The 19,676-nt window shown below is 47.3% G+C and overlaps 1 protein-coding gene and 1 pseudogene across 1 annotated transcript; one reads left to right on the forward strand and one right to left on the reverse strand.

Moving 5' to 3' along the window:
* Positions 1-1,224: 1,224 nt before the first annotated feature.
* On the reverse strand, positions 1,225-5,977 carry LOC149334036 (neprilysin-3-like). The gene is made up of 3 exons (XM_089557839.1): positions 5,546-5,977; positions 3,627-3,809; positions 1,225-1,413 (listed from the first exon to the last, which is right to left on the reverse strand). The coding sequence occupies exons 1-3, from the start codon at positions 5,975-5,977 to the stop codon at positions 1,225-1,227; spliced, it is 804 nt and encodes a 267-aa protein (XP_089413965.1).
* Positions 5,978-8,394: 2,417 nt separating this feature from the next.
* On the forward strand, positions 8,395-11,092 carry LOC149334037 (uncharacterized; annotated as a pseudogene).
* Positions 11,093-19,676: the final 8,584 nt, after the last annotated feature.

Here is a 19,676-nt window from a genome sequence, read left to right on the forward strand (position 1 = left end):
ATGTAGGAAGTGTTTCCGTCACTTTTTGTGCTCCTAGTAAAAAAACTCTGCGAATAAATAGAAGAAACTCTCAGGAAACAGCACGCAGCTGGATGTATTTTTTTATATGGCAACCTCCTCAATACAGGAGATGGAAAAAGAGTGCTTAATATTATTTTTGCCTTCATCGAACCGCATGATACGCTTTGGGCTTTATCCACTGCGGGTGTGCAATACAAATATCGCATCACCATGGCTTCAGAGTAGGTCAACGAAAATTTTTTTTCAAAGGAAGTTTTCTTTCTGGTTGAAATCGGGGATATATACATCCATTTATCTTACAGCTTAGGATATAAGCGTGTCAGTAAGTCACGCAGCTAAGCACAGCAGATCGAAAAAAATTCACAATGGCCACAGTTCAGTTTTGAAAAGTCGGTACACTATTCACATTGTTCGTTTTTAATTCTTCAGCTTTACGCAGCACAGGGAACAGTTCATTTACTCATGCATTGTGGTCAAGAGCTTTAGGTTTCGAAGGTCTTTCCACATGATCCCCATTGTTACGAAAGAGGACGGGCAATCGCACAGTGTAATGTAACCCGCAAGATTCTTCTACTGGACACAGTTATGGGGAATCTCCTGCTGCACACGTAAGGCATCTATAAAAAAGCTTGCACTTAATTTACGCTTCGACCACGATTTTTGCTCCTCCCGAGAGAGTTCCGTCAATGAGTGTGTCCTTACCGCTGGTATGTGCAGGTTCAGAGTTCCGTACCGATATTGACATTTACTATGGCAGTCGTTAAACAACAACGTGGATTCAACCTCTTCAAAGGAATCAAGAACATAAAAAGCCTATTGACACCTATGGTCCGCATATGTACTGTAACGTTGTTTGCGAGCTACCGAACAGTTATGCAGAAAAATACTCAGTATAAGCTCATTTAGCACTACATTGCGAGCTTTAAACAATGTAACGTTCATTTTCAAATTTTTTTAGTTAAACGTTTTCCGTTTTGCTTATAATGGGGGAGTCCATTCTAAGTAACTAATTATGCTTTCAGGTCGATTGGAATGGAATTATATGCACCACTCTAACATCGGTGATGGACGAATTTTACAAATGACATTGCAAACAAAAAAAAAAACTTCAGACGCGCAAAACTCAAAAATAGCAAAATACACTGCGCAGTCTATGGGCAGTTCATTAGAACCATCCGTGTACTGATGGGCTGCAGGCGGCAGTCAGTCGAAAAAAGTGCACTGTTTCAGAGGGTTCATCCTGGAGCCCGCGGGGCACTGGAAGACTTGAGCGAAGGGCGCAAAGTTCATCACCGCCTTATTGCAGTCGCCGCCGTAAAGGTTGTTCTTGGCTTCCGTGGCGCAGCTAGCAAGGCAGGCAGTGATGAAGAACACCTTGGCTTCGCTCAGCTCCTGCGAGTGACAACGCGCGGCAGTTGCAAGTTGCTAAACGAGTGAAACTCAGCTCGGAGGAAACAAGGGCAGACATTGAGGTGAACGGCCATGAACTGAATATTCAACAACTCCAGTCAACTACGAGGCAAACATTACACAAATACATGCTTGAAGTTACCTTAGGAGCTTACAAACACCGGAGCTATTGCTGCGAGGAAAAGCAAGAGTTTTCTACTTCAATTGAGTTTTCTACTTCAATCAATTCCACAAAAACGCGGTATCTTAGAATAACTTACTTATAGTCTCAGCGCATACCCAGGGTTGGGAGATGAGGCACTTTCTAAGTTTCTGATTTGTGGAACAGTTTAGTGCGCATCAGGTTGACTCACGCGGCGGATAATGCAGTGATAGAGCGCGTAGTCACACGACCGTTTTGAAACCGTCGAGACTAATTTACACTCATGGAACGGACGCTGAGGTCTAAATTGATGGAAACAGCTGAAATAGATGTCTGTTGACATGTTTCACAAGTTCTGCTTTTTTGTAGTAAAATTTTTAACCAAGAAAATAATAAAACTTTCCTTGTATTTATTTTTGTAATTTAATGATTGTCTAGATCTGTAAACACCAGCAGAAGGAGTGAAGATGAAAGGCGAGCGCCCTTCATTTGTACATCTTTAGTACAAGGATTGAATCAATCAAAATACGCTGTATGTTGACATAAGGGACAGTCACGCAATTACCGGCGTCGCGTACAGGCAGTGAACAGTTTCAAAGTTTCTAGCAGACATCTTTTGCGCATTAAAAACGACGGCCATAGTTTGCGCCAATGTACTGTGAAAAGATATCGTCCAACTGACACACTGAATGCGATTGCTGGTGGCAAAACTAAGCATGCAGGCAGTCGTGACCAGGAGATTCTCTTCTGTGGAGACCAGAATATCGTTTCTTCAAGATAGACATGGTGAAGAAGCTCAGGAGAGATGTCGTGCCTTCTGCTTTCTATGTTCATGAATGCGTCTCGTTAGCACCATGAATTGAATTACTAACCAAAGACGAGGCTATGACCTGAGTTTAACTGCAGTGTCTACAGCAGCCTCTGTGATGGCATTCGAGTCAAAAGGCCTTACAAACGCGTCATGGCGAGACTTCTTGTCCCCATGGAGGAACAAGCTGAGAGGACTTTATCGGCACCAAAACTACTACCCTGCTCAAGATCTGACACTGTGTAACGCAGAGCTAATTAGGTTTTGGTGTTTATGCGGCTTAACGTCCAAAGCACCTCAGGTTATGAGGGACGCCGTAGGGACATACTCCTGAAATTTCGACCACCTGGGATTCTTGAACATGGACTGACATTGCACAGTGCTCGGGCCTCTAGAACTTCGCCTCCATCGAAATTTGACCGCCGTGGCCGGGATCGAAAGCGCGTCTTTCAGGTCAGCAGCCGAGCGCCATAACCACTGAGATGTCCGCTTTAATGAATGCCATCGCGATGAGTGCAAATCGACGTTGAGTCACTGAAGCTTCATACAATGCTTTTAAAGAACTTACACCAAGAAATCTGAAAGGAAACAGAGCTGGAATTGGTTTACTAACGTGTAAAAGGACAATTTCGATGGTTACAGTTCCGCAACTCAATCATAAAAAAAAATTCTTCCGAGCAAGTAAGCCAAAGCATTGGAATGTTTTGAATGAGTCTCATACGTGGCGGCTGGAAGCTACGTGATAAGAGAAAGTGCGTATGGAAGGTGTATATATCCAAGAAAGGTTCCAAGGTCGTTTTTTCTGTGGCCACAAGGTGACGCATTATAAACTTCCTACCTAAGCTCGCGTGAGTGCTTTTGTCTCGTTTACGCCATTTTATGACTACATTGTTCCTCAAACAATGATAGCGATGGCTATATTGCCACCTACTTACGCATAGCGAAGAATTCCATTATCGGTTTCGAGTCAAGAGGCCTTACATAGGCGTCATGACGAGAGGCCTCGTCCCTATGGAGGAGCAAGCTCAGGTGACTTCATCGGCGCCAAAACTGCGGCCAGGTTACAGATCTGACACTGTGTAACGCAGAGCTAATTAGATTTCAGGTTTATGCGGCTTCTAAAGGCGGATGTTTGCCTAGCTCTTTCAAATGAGTCTTCAGCTAGTTTTCACGCACCTGTTTAGCAAAGTAAAAATGCGAGACAATTAACAGTGAATGCACTGAAAGGTTTCTTCGGCCACTTACGTCACTGAGCTGGACTTGATTCTTTTCGGCGTGTTGCTGAAAGGCTGCGAATGCAACCTCCATCGCCGGCACTTCAGGGAATACGCTGGCGTTATAGCGGAGACAGCCCCGTTCGCGCTGGCGGAATCTTGGTTTCACGGCATCGCTCAGCCAGGAGGGCACAATGTGGCCCAGTGGGTTCACCTGGAAAATTACCATTAAGCTGCACCACTTCGCTCATTTGGTGCAACACTATGAAAGACATAATGAATTGAACACTAGAAGATGTCATTTTTACTTGCGAAATGTAGTGTAATTCATGCAGTTGGTTAAAAAAGAAATTGAAGTGTGTATGGACAGTAACTATACACTTGCAATGACATTCAACACAACGCCACAACAATGCCTAAGAAGCCGTTTCAATTGCAACACATGCAAAGTAGTGCATCTGATTATTTGCAGATGGGCGATGTGTTTATGCAGGGCGTGTGCGGTAGTCCTCAAGCATAGTTGTCAGTTACCGTTAGTTTTGTAGCTTACATGCAATGCACATGAACAAAAGGCCATGGCGCCCTCCAATAATTTTGCTGGTTATAGAGGCACTGTCTCCGTCAAAAGTGTACAGCCCAGGGTTCTGCTTCTAAGCTGTTTAGCGGGGCTCCCTAGCATATCTAGCCGTCCAAATCTATCGGGATTGAGGACGCAATGCCATTCCTCTTTCGAGAGGCTGCGGTCGTTGAGAATGCATAACGTTGCATGCAGCAGGCCTCAGAAGCAAACCATTTGGGCCATATACTTTTGAAGGGGGCTGCACGTCAAACGCCTACACGCGTGCCGAAGGAACACAGCACAAACTCCAAATAAATAAAGCTTAATCTCATTCGATTGGGGCAACCAACAAGTGCTACAAAGTACAATATGCATGTAGGAGGCAGTTTAATATGAGAAACTGAGGATCTATGTGAGCTCACTACAGAAAGCAGTGAGGTACACCATGCGGAGAATGCACAAGTGAGAGCAAGGATGTGATTCCAGCCAACTTTATTAACCGGTATTTGGCTGGGGTGGTAAGCACAGTCACCGTTTTGCTAGCACTTTTCACATGATTCCTAGTTTTCTCGCTGGCATTTGGTATGCCCCGCCTTTGATAATGGTAGCAGCAATCTAAGTTACTTCAAATCTAAGAACCCTGGGATCACAGGCAATGCCACCGCCGCGGTCGGGATTGAACCTGCGTCTTTCGGGTCAGCAGCCAAACAACATAACGACTGAGCCACCACGGCAGCTACTGTTGCCAAAGCATAAAGTGAAAAACAAATCTTTAGCCCTTTCTTGCCCTGGCTGTGCACATGCGCCAAGGTTAGGAACAGGAGTATAAGAGAGAATTGCATGAATTTTTTATTTCTTTACCTTCTAACCTCATATTTCAGACCCCTGGTTTACTGCTGAACGCAACAAAAGCTGAACGGAATAAAAATATCGGTGTTCTATGTCTGATTGCACTAAGATCTCTCAGTAATGTCACGACAACAATATTGCACTGACATTGCACAGTTTTTTTGCGCATAGCCAGTTGGACAACTATTCATCTTTCCAGTCGTCCACAACAAACACCACACGTCTTCTACAAGATACGTTACTGTGAATCACTGCGCATTCACACAGTAACGACAAGAGCAAACTATAATTCCGATGCACTACCCAGGTATTGCAACGGTTTTTTTCTGTTCTGTGTGGATCGCCCGAAACGTTAGTGACATACTGATAATGCTGAAGTAAAAGGCAGAGTGTCATTTACTTGCTCAAGGCGGGCTGTACATCCTATAGTCTATCTAGTGCCTCCTTCTCGTGTCGCTGGTTATGCGATAAAACCTCTTATCTGTATTTTCCTCTACTCATAAGGCGCTCTTCGCTCGAGCGCCACTTCTTCGCGTCCTTACTTTGACACCCTCGCGGTCCACCGCCCCGACCAGTTCCCGGGCGTAGAAGTAGCCGAGACCGCCGTGTCTCATGGCGTTGGTGCCATCCGGGTAGAAAAGGGGCGGTGCCAGGGCGCCCAGCGACAAAGCCAGCTGATTCAGCACCGGCACGTATTCGATGTACGGCTGAGCGCTGCTCAGACGCAGCCGCTGCTCCTCGACTCCCGCCTCGGAGCCGAAGAGGCTATGGATGTTTCGTCGGGCGTCAATCCAGAGGTGCGCGAATGAGGAGGCATTCTCGCTGAAGTTGGCGTAGGCCTCCTCGATGCCTTCCACTGTAATATACTTTTCGGTCGGCCACAGCAGGGTGCGCACGTTCTTCAGCTTCTCGACAGCGACGCCGATGGTCTGGTTGTCCATCCACGAGGCAGCGGTAATTTTTTGGATGGCCATCTACAATACGAAGGAGACAGACCCGCATTTTTCATCAGAAAATGTCGGTAACAAAAATATTTACAGAATGAACGTGAATCGGGAGGGCATCGCATTCTATGCCGAGCGTTTAGGTTGGTTTTCCCGTTCTGGCCGATGCTACACCTCACATGACCCCTAGAAGGGACGGCAATTTATAAAATTTTCCTCCTTTTCTAGCGCTTTCTTGTCCATGAAGGCTCTCTTCGAATTTTTTTCTTTGCATTTCGAAAGAGATCTCGTCACCCTCCAGCTGAGTTGCAGTGCACGTATCTCGGCTAAGTTAAATTTATATGAAAAATTTAGAGCGGGCACTTTGGTGATCTAAAGTGCGATGAGGCGAAAGTCTTTCCCCCAACGCTCTTCAGCGTCCTTACGCTTGATAAGGAGAACTGCCTGTGCGTTGCCAGGAAATCAGCGTGGCATAGTGGTTAGCATGGTCGGCTAAGGAAACGAAGGATTGTGGTTCAATTTTCGCTGTTCATAAGATTTTTTTCTGCTTATTCACTACTTAGTCACGACTTGCGTGCAGTATTGACTGGTTACGACTTTCACCTCGGATGTAACTGACGGACGGAAGGACGGACAGAGGCATGAGCGAGAGTATGAGACATTAAACATTTTCGCATTAATATTTACTCAGTGCATTGCAACCTCAACTGACAGGCGGTGCTAAGTAAAAAAAAAAGTTGCGGTTTTCCTCATGACGCGTACTGACCACTCTGTTTTAATTGGCAAGGACTGACCGTTTCACGATAACCTAAGGGATGTGCAAAGACTGTGTATTGCACGTCCGATGATATTCTACTGGAAGCTTTGACGGTAGTTATTGTAAAGGCGTCCAAAGTGAATGTGCGTGACTGCCAACGCAAGCTACAGTTCTGCAATTTCCTTTATAATTTTCATCCAGAGCTCTATGGAGGATGGGCTACTCAGCCTGAACGAATGCAAAATTTTTGTCCTCCAAATCCCCGCACAGAAATTGTGGACAAATTCTTGATTGTTTTTGTAGTGTTCTCTGAGAATTCTGCGGCGGGAATCTCCCTCAATAACAGCATTCAAATTCATAATCCGCTTCTACAATACGTTGCTACAATCACCTGTACATAAACCGTCGTTAATAATCTTTGATTACTCCCTGTTGTTATATTAGGCTTCTGGGGTTTGAAAAATGAAATAAATTAACTTAGGTCAAAAGGAAAATGGCGGATGCATGTGTTGGTTTTGAAGAGAAAAGGGCAGAACACAGCGCTTGCAGAGGGCAGTTCATAGCCATGTTTACTATTCGCTAACTAGCCCAAGAGCAAACAAAGTGAAGAGCGACAAAATAATATAAGTGACACGATAACTAGAGACGCTTCTCCCGACTCTGCGCCTTTGGAAGGGAGAACTCTCAGAACTAGTAAAAACATTTGAGAGAAAAATAACTCTAAGGAAGATAACTTCCTTACATTTTGTATGTTTAGGCACAGCGCACACCACAGATTTAAGACAAGCAAGCAGAAGTGTGCACATCGAATAATCCGGGATAAAAAATGGAGGAAATCGCTTCATAAGCTGGAAACTTAGTCAGTTAAAGGTGCACTGAAGAGGAATCTGAACTTGTCTTTTTGCCGCGGGAACTCGATCTACACGTTCCTAGCATTCTTAGAAAGTGCGACTTATTGCCATGTATGGCCGATTTCCCAAATTAAATCGAATTAACGGCCGGCTCCCGCCCTTTTTTTTTTAATTCTGCCTCCTACGGTGGGCGGAGTCGACCAACGCGTGGAGTGCCTTTCACCCAGTCCCGTGGCGGCTAGCCGCTCTGCCATCGGCGGAGTAATACGTAGTAGTCCGTAGCAGCAAATAGTCCGCGCGTATTTTTATTTCTGCGGGGTTATTTTGCGGCTATATTATCTGCGAATGAAACTATTTATTCACGGAAACCTAAAAAACAAAATAAAGCGAAAGCAAAGCCTCCACGGAGCTGGCTGAAAGGAACTTCACGCGTTGGTCGACTCCGCCCATCGTATGAGGCAGAATTAAAAAAAAAGGGCGGGAGCCGGACGTTAATTCGATTTAATTAGGGAAATCGGCCACACAGGGCAATAAGTTGCAGTTTCTAAGAATGCTAGGAACGTGTAGATCGAGTTCCCGCGGCAAAAAGACAAGTTCAGAATCCTCTTCAGTGCACCTTTAAGGGTGACCGTATATGATGATTTACATATGGAATAATACAGTGATGACCATAACGAAGGGAACACAGCCATCTAAGCCATATGTTAAGGAAAGAAACTGATAAAGGTTTTCCGAGCATGGCCCATCCAACAGAACTCATTCTGCTGATCAACGAGGAATTCGAGAACAGAACAAGATGTGCAGGCTGCACAAACTAAGAAAAACCAACTTGGACATCGATGGGGCAGGTCGGCACCCGTTCTTCAGCGGCGATAAGATAGTCGAATGTGCACCTCTTCTCCTACATTAGTCCTCTTAGCCTTTTTCATTTTTTATTCCTTCCCGAAATTAAGTCATTTTCGTAGTTCACATTTCACCTTTCTCTCACATTTTGGTCAAGTTTACAACTATAGTGCCACGGTCGAGGTCTTCTTCCATCGACCGCTGCATCCCGTCCGTCTCTCCACCTGAGCACGAAACACCGGCGAGTAGAACCTCACAGCTTGCACGGGCCTCTGGTAGGGCCTCCTTGAACCATATGTCGAAGATGGCGCATTTTTGCGTACGCATTTCCTCTGCACCCCCCTCTTACGACGAATGCCTAGCGCTGCCTAGCTTGTCCGGGTGAGTGCCAACCTCACCGCGTTCGGCAGAACGCACAAATTAGCACGATCTGCGTGTCCTTTGCGGTGCGTGATGCGGTGTCGTCCTGAACTAAGCTTGGTTGCACTACCCGCGTACATTTCCTTTGCACCGTGAGTATTTTTTAGCTGCCGCGATGGCTCAGTGGTAATGGTACTCATCTGCTGACGCCAACGGCGCGGGTTCGATCCCGGCCGCGGCAGGCGTATTTTGATGGGGGCGAAATTCTAAGATATATGGTGCAATGTCAGTGCATGTTAAAGATCCCAAGGCAATCGAAATTTCCGCAGCTGTTCACTACTGCGTCTCTCATAGCCTGAGTCGAATTGGGACGTTAAACACCATAAACGAAATCAATGTAAACCGTGTATATTTAAACGTTTCATCAACAGTATGAAAAGGACCGGCTTCTGCATTGGCACAAATGACTTGCGCCAGCAGCACGCGCGTTTCTTTCTTGATAGCAGGTGACATCAAGAAGTATTCTCACCTATGGTAGGTGCTCAACAAGGTACCTTTCTGCTATCCGAGGTTACCGTGTTTCATGTACTTGCACGTGCTAATACAGGTGCTACTGGAGCTGTACACCTTCATTTGCTGAATGTATTCAAAAGCAGGAGCATCACCTTTCCTCCAGGTTTCTCTCTTAAAAGTATTTTTACCTTGTGTATTTCTGCAATGCAGTTTCATGGACTAAAACAGTCTTTATTTCTAGGCAGCTGAGGCGATCTAGATCTGCAACGGATCTAAAGGAGTCGAGTTGCAATTTTACTGGCAGCTCCGCTCCTTTCTTGGCACACTGCCAGTAAATGACAGTGATCTAGTGCAGGAGAGCGTGGAGGTAATCTTTTGTTTTTACCTCAAGCACAGCCTAGCCTGACAGAAGTGCAGTGAAAGCTCTGTGCCTGCTTTCCGTTCTAATGTGCAAATGGCTTTTAGAAACTACCACACAGTGTTTCCGAAATAGCATGGAAAAAGGAATAAATTTAGGTTGAAAGCAAAATCACACATGCAAATATGCCTTCGCTTTTTCATATGTGTTGTACCACATCGCGGCTTACAAGGATACATGAAGCCCTAATTGATGTCCATCTAGTTTGCATCAAAGCACTACATCACTCCGAAAGCAAACGACACAAACAAAGCTAAGACCTACGTCACTGAGAACTTGGTTTGTTTTTATTAAAGATTGTAGAATGTTAGGCTCGGAAGAGATGAGCATATGAACATAAAGCAAAATTTATATATCAGCAAGAACACATGGAATAAATCGTACTTGTCTACAATCCAACAGGAACATTCAAAACCAAAGTGAGAACTCAACAGGTAATAAGGAGGACCATGGGCATAGTTCTGTAAAGTGGTTTTAATAACCTCCTTACAAAATGGTTTTTGTGCTTGAACTTTATCACACAGAATAGAGAACTGAGCTCATAGGCACAATGTGCAGTGCACGTAGAAATGTGACGGCCCAGACCCTTTCAGTGAGGCCTCATATATATTCTCTTTGAAGAGGGAAGTTGAAGTGCAAGAAATTCATTGCACGGAGTGGACAGCGCGCCACTGCTGACATATGAGCGGCGTATGTAGCAAAAGGTGATAATGAAGTAATTTGAGTCAACATAATTCATTTTTGCATAAAATGCGACAGCCGTGTTGTGTTCAGTGTAAAACTGACATGGTATTCCAGCACAAGAATTTGCTCTCATTCAAATATTAATAGAGGTGTTCTACAGAAGTACAAGAGGCAATGCAAAATTTGTACGCCGTAAGACCGCTTGTTTTCACAAATGAATATGAGGTTCTTGTATCCTCCTGCTATTTCCTTGAATCCCGTGGTTTTCTAGAGTCTGTGACCGAGGTTTTACTTGCCTACTAGTCATCATAAGTAGTTTAGTGGCTGACATAAGTGTGCCACTTTCTATCTTTTATTTCTCCATTCACAGAATCGAGACGATCGACAAGAAAATGGAGACGACATTGTGTAACTTGAATTTAGCCAGACAAATTCGGACCTCACATCTACGCAATCTACAGTTCCCTGCGCCCGGACGAAGCTACTGAGAGTATGGCAGGCAGCGAGCAAGCATGCATGGAGCAGGGGCCGAGTGGAAGAAACTATTCCAACATTCGCAGAAAGCGGCCTTCTAGCTCACTGCTTCGTGAATTCACGACTGCGCATGAGAAAACCAAGGAACGCGCAGCGAAATCTGCGAAGGAAAGCGGGGAGCTACGAAGGCAGCTTATCGAGCTCCAGAGAGAGAGAGCAATGACGTACAGAAAGGGACGCTATAAGAGATGAAGCTGTATTTCGCCTCAAAGTAATGTGCAGAATAATTTATTCTGTCTTCTGTGCATTATTTGTGCTCGAAGGAGAACAAACAACGATTGATTCTGCCTTCTCTGTACTGTTTGTGTATGGAGGAGAATAACTAATCATGTCAATGTTGACGTGGACAATGGACGAACCTGGGTGTGATTACTAATGTACAAGTGGTAACAAATGTTTCTGGAACAGTTAAACCATAAGACACCCAAATTTCCTCACTGTCTATAAAACACAAGCCATCAACTGTGGAGTGGAGTACGCATACACTGCTGTTTGTGGCTTCATGCTTGTGCAGCTCAGCGATTAAGCTCTGTTGCAACTTCTATGTTCGGAAACGTTTTGCGGTCACCTGTGCTAGGATCCCCTGTCATCCCAAAAGCATAGAAAATGAACATTCTACGTTGCTTTTTGGTATTATAGGAGACGTTTATGATATATGTACAATATCGCAAGCCCTCAAATAAAAACAAATGGCTTGAATTAGTTGTGTGTATGCAACTGTGGAGGAAATACAAAGCCCCCTGAACGTTTCAACGCCCTGTTATGCAATATGACACACTAGTATCTCTCAATTAGAGGCAAACATATATTTAAGAGGCCAAAATAGTAAGGCCACATTTCGGTACTGCTGCACGGTCTAATGAGAGTTGAGTTAAGTTGAGATGCTGCAAGCTACAGGTTGGTTTGGCCCGGCGGTTTCTGCCCGCAACTGCTCCACCGTAGCGACAACTACAATAGCTAAATCGCATAGTCCGGCATCGAACTCAAAAACACAAATAATAGTCACTCCAGCTGTCACCGTGTGGAGACTTAGTCCGTGCCTAGTAAGTACTTTAATAAAAGACGTGAAGCCTCGTTTCGACAGAATTGGTTCCCGCGCGGGAAACCAATGTCGTGAAGGGAGTTGTGACGGAGCCCTGCCTTTTTGAGAGAACCGAATAACACGCACCTTTTCGAGTTGTAAAGAGTACAGCACTATAAATAATGTCCTATATCGCCCCATACACCATACCTTGAACATGATGGACACGACGCCAGGACTGTCTTATACATCCACGCAGGGTACAAGCACAGCCTGTGCGTATGCAGTACAGTAAAGTTGCTTGGGATCTTTGGAGATCCTTGGTCCAATCATAAGGCATACAATTAAATGGAATGGATGTTTATTCGGCTGGCCACACCTGTACAATACCAAGGTAACACAACCTTCACGCCATATTGATTGCCGCGAAAAACACTCATGCACCAACATGGCAGTAAATGCAAGGCATTTCGCTTTGAAGCAAGGTGCTTCGCCAGGGCATTTCTTACGGCCAGCCCTGAAGGCACCAAATTCAGCCAGTTTGAGTGACTGTTGTCATTGAGCTGTTCACGTATGTTGTGAAGGACGTAGCATGACCGAATGACATAGAGTACATTAACAATATCTCATTCCAGGCCCTTCAGTAGGATTCTAAATCGTGCCTTGATCGCAGAAAAGCCTTTTCTACTCCATGCCTGGCACTAGAAGGAGAAAAATAAATGCCTGCACATCAGTGCCGCCAGAGCCAGAATGTGGAAAGGGCTTCATCACATTCTTCTGCAGTGAAAAAGCTTGGTCGGCTACGTAGAGAGGCGCAATCTGCACACCTTCATTTTCTCTCGCCTCCCTCTGGAACAAATCGCTGTCCAGAGTCTTTGGAAGCAGCGACACTTCAAAAACTGCTGCGTCTTGACTCCGCCCAGGACATCCGGAGTTCCTGTACAAAAATGTGTACCGGTGGTCTGGGACAGCCAAAAGAATGGTTCTGTACCAACCCTTACAATTGTTGTAATCCACACCATGTTGAGAGGGTGGACAGGCTTCAGTGTGGCAGCCCTCGAGAGCTCCTACGCCCTGGGGAAAGCCTCCGAATGCTGCTAAGTGCCGGAGATGTTCTGCCAGCTCGTTCGTCCTCGGCATTTTTACATACCGAAGTTCCCGCACTTCCCCCACCACATCGCAAAACTCTCTCACAATATTGTTTACGGTCGAACGGCTCACTCCAAAAACATCTGCGACCGATCTACGTGGCCTGCAGCTACAGACTACGTAGCGCTCGCTGCACCATATCGACCACCTTTACTGCGCATGAGACGGCGGGGAACTGATGGCTCCGTGCCGAGCGAAAGCTGCTCGTTCACAGCAGCAGCCACCGTTCCCCCCGTGCAGCACCACTGCTTGCAAAGAGTGGCTTTCCTCGGCTCTTCGACCACGGCAGAGCTACTGGGCCTTCGCCTGGGATTGGTCTTGGTGTTCACCCTTACTCCGCCGCCGCCCAGGTGTGCTCTGCTGTGCGATTCCAATTTACGTGTCACCCTTAGCCGACTGCAGACACCGTAAGTGGAACCCTGTTGCGGTGAGCGTTACGCGAGCGCATTGAGCGTCTCGCGGAGCGTAGATGCAGTATTCGAGTGCAGTGGGTGTCCGGTCATAGAGGCATCCGCGGGCAAGCCGACGAGCCCGCCACCGTCGCAAATCAGCTTCCTCCCAGTGACGAAACACTCGCCCTGGAAGACGTGCATGCGGGGATCTACGACCACCTCCGTCAGCAACACCCTGACCCTCGAATCACGCGAGGAGAGCGCATTTGTGCCGTCCGCGAGCGCTGACTGTCGCGCATCCCACGCGCGATGATCATCTGAGTGCGCTTAGGTATGGGAGACTGCCCTCCTCAACTGCTCCACACTGGAGTCCCAAAGGGCTCTGGTCAAGCGGGCGCGAGACGGGGCCTCGTCATGCGGTGTCCCGGACTAAGGATACCGACCATGCAGCAGGGTTATTATTTTTTTTTAACCCTCAAGCTCTCTTTGATTAAAGTTTTTCACCACCACGGCTGCGTGTGGCCCTGGAAAAGGCGGGTGCGCGACGGACTTTCGTCGAGCGACGCGTGCGGTGACTGCGGCGCATTGGAGACATTGGAGCACATGCCCCTTCGCTGTACCGCTTCTGCAGTTCCGCATCAGGAGATGCTCGCGGCCTACAGGGTGCTAGGAATCATCCCGGAGTCTGGAGGCGCTCTTGTGGCCGCGCGGCAGTGCGCGCAGCTGTTACACAACCGTGGTGGGCCTCTGAGCGTTCATCGAGGAGACGGGCTTGACTTCCCGCTTGCTTTTTGCTAGGTAGTACACACGTCACTTGAACGCGCCGTGGGTGCTACCCTGGACGGTATACGCAGCCGGGTGCCCCAACCCGGCCGCTAGTGCAGTGTGCCACGCGCGCGATTAGTCCGAGACAGGACGCTACGTGAGCGCAGCTATGTACGTAAAGTGTATTTCACCTTCTGTAAATTATTGTACAGAGGGGTCGCTCGAGCGCACTTATTTCCGGACAAAGCTTGGACAGTTGCGCGAGTGACACGAACTTGACTACTTTTGTTGGTACATAGTGTACAAAGCTTTCTCCTTTCCTGCTGTCCTCTCCTGTCCTTTCTTGCTATCGCTCCCCTCTATAATTCTCCCAGATATCCTCTCGTTTCCGTTTTCAGCTCCGCCGGCTGCAGCTCACGCGCTTAAAATATAAGATAGCAAATGCCGCGGTCGGCAGGATTCTTTCCCTCAAATTTTTACTTTTTAAATAAACCACTACCAACACCTACCGTGAGAGCTGTCAATCGTAACCGATTCACATATTTCATGCAGTCTCAAGCGGCATCAATGAAACAGTAAGCCGGCTATCAAGCTTACACCCCTAATAGAGTAAAAAATAATTCTCTCAGAGATGTTGGGAGTAGAGACAGAGATCGGGCGAAAGAAAGGATCGCAAGGATTCCTTCCGACGTTTTTCTTTTTTTTTCATGTCACTCCTGATGTCATGTTTTTATTGTTAGTGTTGTTCTTCGCCCACCTTTTTATTTTTTAAAGCGAAAGTTTTACTACTTGCACTTTCAGCGCGGCGGTGCCACCATTGACCCTTAGTTGACCTCTGTGTGACGTCATGCGTGACATCACGCCGAAGGTGGTGGTGGTGTGACATTTTTTATTCGAACATCCTTTCTGTTAGGCGTTCAGTACATCCTGGGCCAAGGCGACGAGGGCACGTTGCAGTCTCAGATTCGGGGAGGCGAGCCAGATGGGCCACGGTGGAGGTGGGGGGAAAGGATAGGCGGGGAACTGGAAGGCTGCGTGGCACTGTGTAAGGCAGTGTTCTATGTCTGCATATGTGTGTGGACAGTTTGGGCACTGAGGTGTGGAAGTGTACCCGTATAGGTAAAGTTTGGCTGGTGTATGTAGGAGATTAAACTGTATTCGGCGAAGAATGCGAGCTTCACGGATCGATAAGGATGGGTGCGGTGGTGTTAAGTCAGCTAAATCCAATTTTTGCTGCGCGTAGTATTCGTCGACAGTACGTTTGTAAGCCCTGACCGCCTGCTCCGTTGGTGGGCTCGTCCATGGGATCCCCGGCGCCCGGTGTATAGTTTCGCAGGCAAGCTGGTGAGCCAGCTCATTGCCGGGGATGCCCATGTGACCAGGGATCCACCGAAGGGTCACCGGTCGTGGGCTTAATGCTAAGAGGGCGGCATCTAAGGCCGACCGAGTAGGGAAAGGAGGGCTCTTTCATGGAAGGCACGCAGAGCTGCCTGCGAGTCTGTAGAGACAACGTATCGGGGGGCGGGGGGTAGGGTGGCAAAGTGTGTGATGGCATCGGCGATCCCGTGTATTTCTAGGGCGAGCGTGGAGGGTGGAGAGGTGTGTGGACCGGTTGTGTGAGTGCTGGTTGTAGAGAGGGAAGGGTGGAGGAAGAAGGCTGCTGTGGAGCCCGCGGTTTCCGTGAGACAGGCGTCTGTGTAGGCCATCGCCGCAGCGTACAAAGGTGGCTTGTGGTTGTATGCGTATGCCTGGCGGCGGCCTGCGTGTGTGTGTGGGCGGACATGTTGCGTGGAATGGGTGCGAGGCGGAGGTTAGGGGGATAGATCGGAGACTGCGGTGGGTCTGGTAAAGAGATGGGTGTGTAGGGAGTCTGGGAAAGTATCCACCGTCCAGCAGGTGTACTAGACAGGCGGATGATTTGTCTCTCCCGGTGCAGGTTAAGGTGGGCTTGAAGAGGGTGGCAGATGCCTATTCTGTACAGGGTGTCTGTAGAAGCCTGAGGGGGAGTCTTAGTGTTGCTTTATGTAGTATATTGAGGGCCGGGTTAGTTTGTCTTGTTGTGTACTTGTAAGTGGGCAGTAACGTATGTAGTACAGGAATTTGTTCAGAGCCAGCGCTTGAGCAAGGCGGCTGGCGTGTGTCTCGGAGAGGCCGGCATGTTTTAAAACTACGCGGCGCAGTAAGTGTGTTACTGAGTGGCATGTGCGTGTGGACTGATTGATGGCAGAGGTGAAGGTGTTGGAGTTGAGTGGCAGACCCAGGATGCGACAAGATTCGACGCGGGGGATGCGCTGTCCGACAAGGGTGAGGGAGATGGAGGGGTTCATCATCCGTTGATATTTACTGCGTGTTATGAGTAAAAGTTCTGATTTCTCCGGAGCGGGTTTCATAGGGTCACGCCGAAGAGAAGGGCGACCGACTCGCGCCGTCGCAAGCCGCGGCGGTGCCACCACCGGCGCCTAACTGCTGCGTTTTCCGCTAGGAGCGTAACAGGTGTTGTGACGTCACGCCGAAGAGAAGGGCGACCGACCGGCGGCTAACTCCTGCCCTCTCGGCTAGGAGCGCGATTGTGGCGTTACGCTGAAGAGATTAGGCTCGACTCATGTCGCTAGAAAGCAGTAGCTCTGCCAACGACCAGCGGCTTAACATTGCTTCGCTATCTCGCGCCGTCCGTGTGCGACGGCGATGCACGTGAACGGCGGCCTGACTGGACTGGATTGTACTGGACTGGATTGGATTGGATTGGATTAGAATAGATTAGATTAGATTACATTGGATTGGATTCGATTACATTGGATTGGACTGGATTGTATTGTATAACAGATGCATCGCCACAAGTCTAACCACAAGCAGCACCGCCAGCTACACTACCAGCTGAACCATGGCGTAGGTACGAATATTGCTTTCGCAATTACCGGGCTTAACCAAGCTAAGCCACAGCGAATTTTTTTTTATTTTCTATATTACATTGTCACGCATTTTCACCCGTTTAGTTGCTTCCTTCTTATTGTCATTTTTGCTGTTATGCCCCTCTTGTCATACATTGATGAACTGCCATGGTGTTCTACGTGCACTCACGCGCAGTGAAAAACAACATTTGTTCAACACTGAATAGTCCTGCAATTCCATTTTTCTTATGGTACAGGGTACATGTGACTCACTGTAGTTCGTCTCTGGAGTTGCATTTGTTGTTAGGCTTGCCTCTCTCTTTTCCTTTTTTTTTGTGTGTACGGAGTGCTCATGTAAGGGTTTTGGCTGATCTCTTATTTTATTCCGTTGTGCTTCCACCGCCCTTCTTTGAGTGGCATTTTGAAAAGTCTTGCGCAATGGTGTTTCTTTCCTTTTTTTCTGAGACGTGCCGTTTGCATTCCAGCTCAACCGCATCCCTACTTGTTTCATTTGAAATGTTGCCTCCTCGCTGCGGAGGGGTCAAGCGCTTCACACTTGTCACCGAATTGCGGTAATGAGCAAAACCTCGGAGGTCACTGCCCCGTCTTTCCAAGAAGGCCATGAGGTGGTGGGGGAAAGGAATTTTCCTTCCCGCTGGTTTTTTTTTTATTTTCTGTCGTTACCTGCTTCCGAACAGCTCCATCTGCTCAAGGAAGTTCGCCTATTGAATTTGACACCTATTCGCTTTTTCCTTTCTCGTCTTTTTCATACTCAGCCCCCCCCCCCCCCCCCCCCCCCCCGACCATTGTTGCACTGGTGCTTTACGCTATTCCCGTACCTCTCGCGCGCTTTAAAAGCTGCGTGTTTCGATTGCTGTAGTTCACACGAGAAAGGCTTGTTCTCCAGCAAAAACGTCGTGAATTAAATCATGTCATCTTTTTCCAATTTCTAGTTACTGTCTTAGATTGATCAGTGAGCTGCCAAGAAGTCACTTTTGATATATAATCAGACGTATATATTTATAATCGCATTGTTTTCTTATGCGAGTGTAGTTTATATTTTTTCTTGATTTTTATTGTTAAAATCTACCCAGTAAAACCTAGATTAGCTCTGTGCAACTTTTCAGTTTGGTTGATCGAACACTTGAGCACAGTTAGAAATGTTGGAATAAAGAAATTCAATTGTGCGTCAGCCTACTATGCTCCTTAAATAACGGACTAAGAGTTGAAGAGATGACTTGCGGACACTCGGTGGAGATCTACTGCGGCGGCGTGTCTTACTTGAGAGGATGTGCAACGCAGACTCTCGCCACTCCAGGTAGCAGGTATAGAGTTCCTCACTCGCACAACACTATGCACCAAGCCGGCGCAGTTATTTGCAGAAAAGAGGTAGAAAATTATATAAACTGATTTACCGATCAGTTCTCTTTGTTAGCTGCTCGAAAAAATAGATGCGATACATTGCATCCAGATGAATATGCCACCAGTTCTCTACCATTAGAAACAGGAAAATCAACTCAGCAGTGCAAACAATCTCTACATTCATTTGTTTGTTGTCCACACTTTTTTTTTTCTCAGCAGTGCTGGGAAGGCTCACATGGTAGACACAAACTACTCTTAAAATCTACACTAATAAGGAACAAGCAAACATTTCTAAGAAAGTTAGAGATTTGTGTGGCAAAATAGAGAGCACTTTTCCAACATCGCGTGAATCGTAGCAATATTATCCAATAACTAGTATAGTGCTCTCCTAGTAAAAAGAATTTTCTTACCTCTAAAATGCCGGACAGGTGTGCGTCGACCAGGATTCGCTTTTCCCGAGGGAAGTAGGAAGCGATAGTAATGGCGGCCACGAGCAGCTTGTAGTTGGCCTCCACTTGCGAAGCGCAATAGCGGATTCGCGCCTCCTCCGCACGAGTCTTGTCGCCGTGCATGATTTCCAGGGTGGCTGCTGGGTTTGCCATGATGCCGTAGGCCCAAACAAATAGCCATGCCAGGTGACGGCGCACGAGACGTTCTTTGAACTTCCTGAAAATATCGCTCATGCCTTTTAGCAAAGCGAGGTCACACAAAGAGAATCAAGTCGTCCAGCGTCAAGGGCGGGTGAATTTGCATCACAGAGTTCAAGGCACGCCTCACCTCCTCGGGACTGTCGATGTGCGAATGTTTCTCCCAATCGCGCAGCGCGAACTCACCAGGAGTTCGAGGCTTGGACGTCCCAGGCCGTATAAGGAGGTCGAAGACGTACTCCAGCATGTCGTAGGTCTCCATGATATCCGCCGTTATAGGATCGCTCTCGGTGGCGTTGGCAAAAAGTCTGAAGAGGGCTCCGTAAACGTAATCGTGTTTCGTTCTTGGTATGTTCTTGAAGATAGCCCTCCAGACAGTCATCCTGTTGCTGTGCGAAAAGAAGATGCGCCGCTGTGGATATGCTGGTGTACTCGGAAGAAATTTCATTTTGAACCAAAGGTTCACGCTCCAGTTGAAAGCCAGGTCGAAGAGGACGTCAAGGGGCGACCCGGCTTCTTCCGACTGCTCCGGCCACACAAGACCC

The sequence above is a fragment of the Amblyomma mixtum genome, chromosome 8 (genome assembly GCF_055824585.1).
Source record: "Amblyomma mixtum isolate Tamu chromosome 8, ASM5582458v1, whole genome shotgun sequence".
NCBI lineage: Eukaryota > Metazoa > Arthropoda > Arachnida > Ixodida > Ixodidae > Amblyomma > Amblyomma mixtum.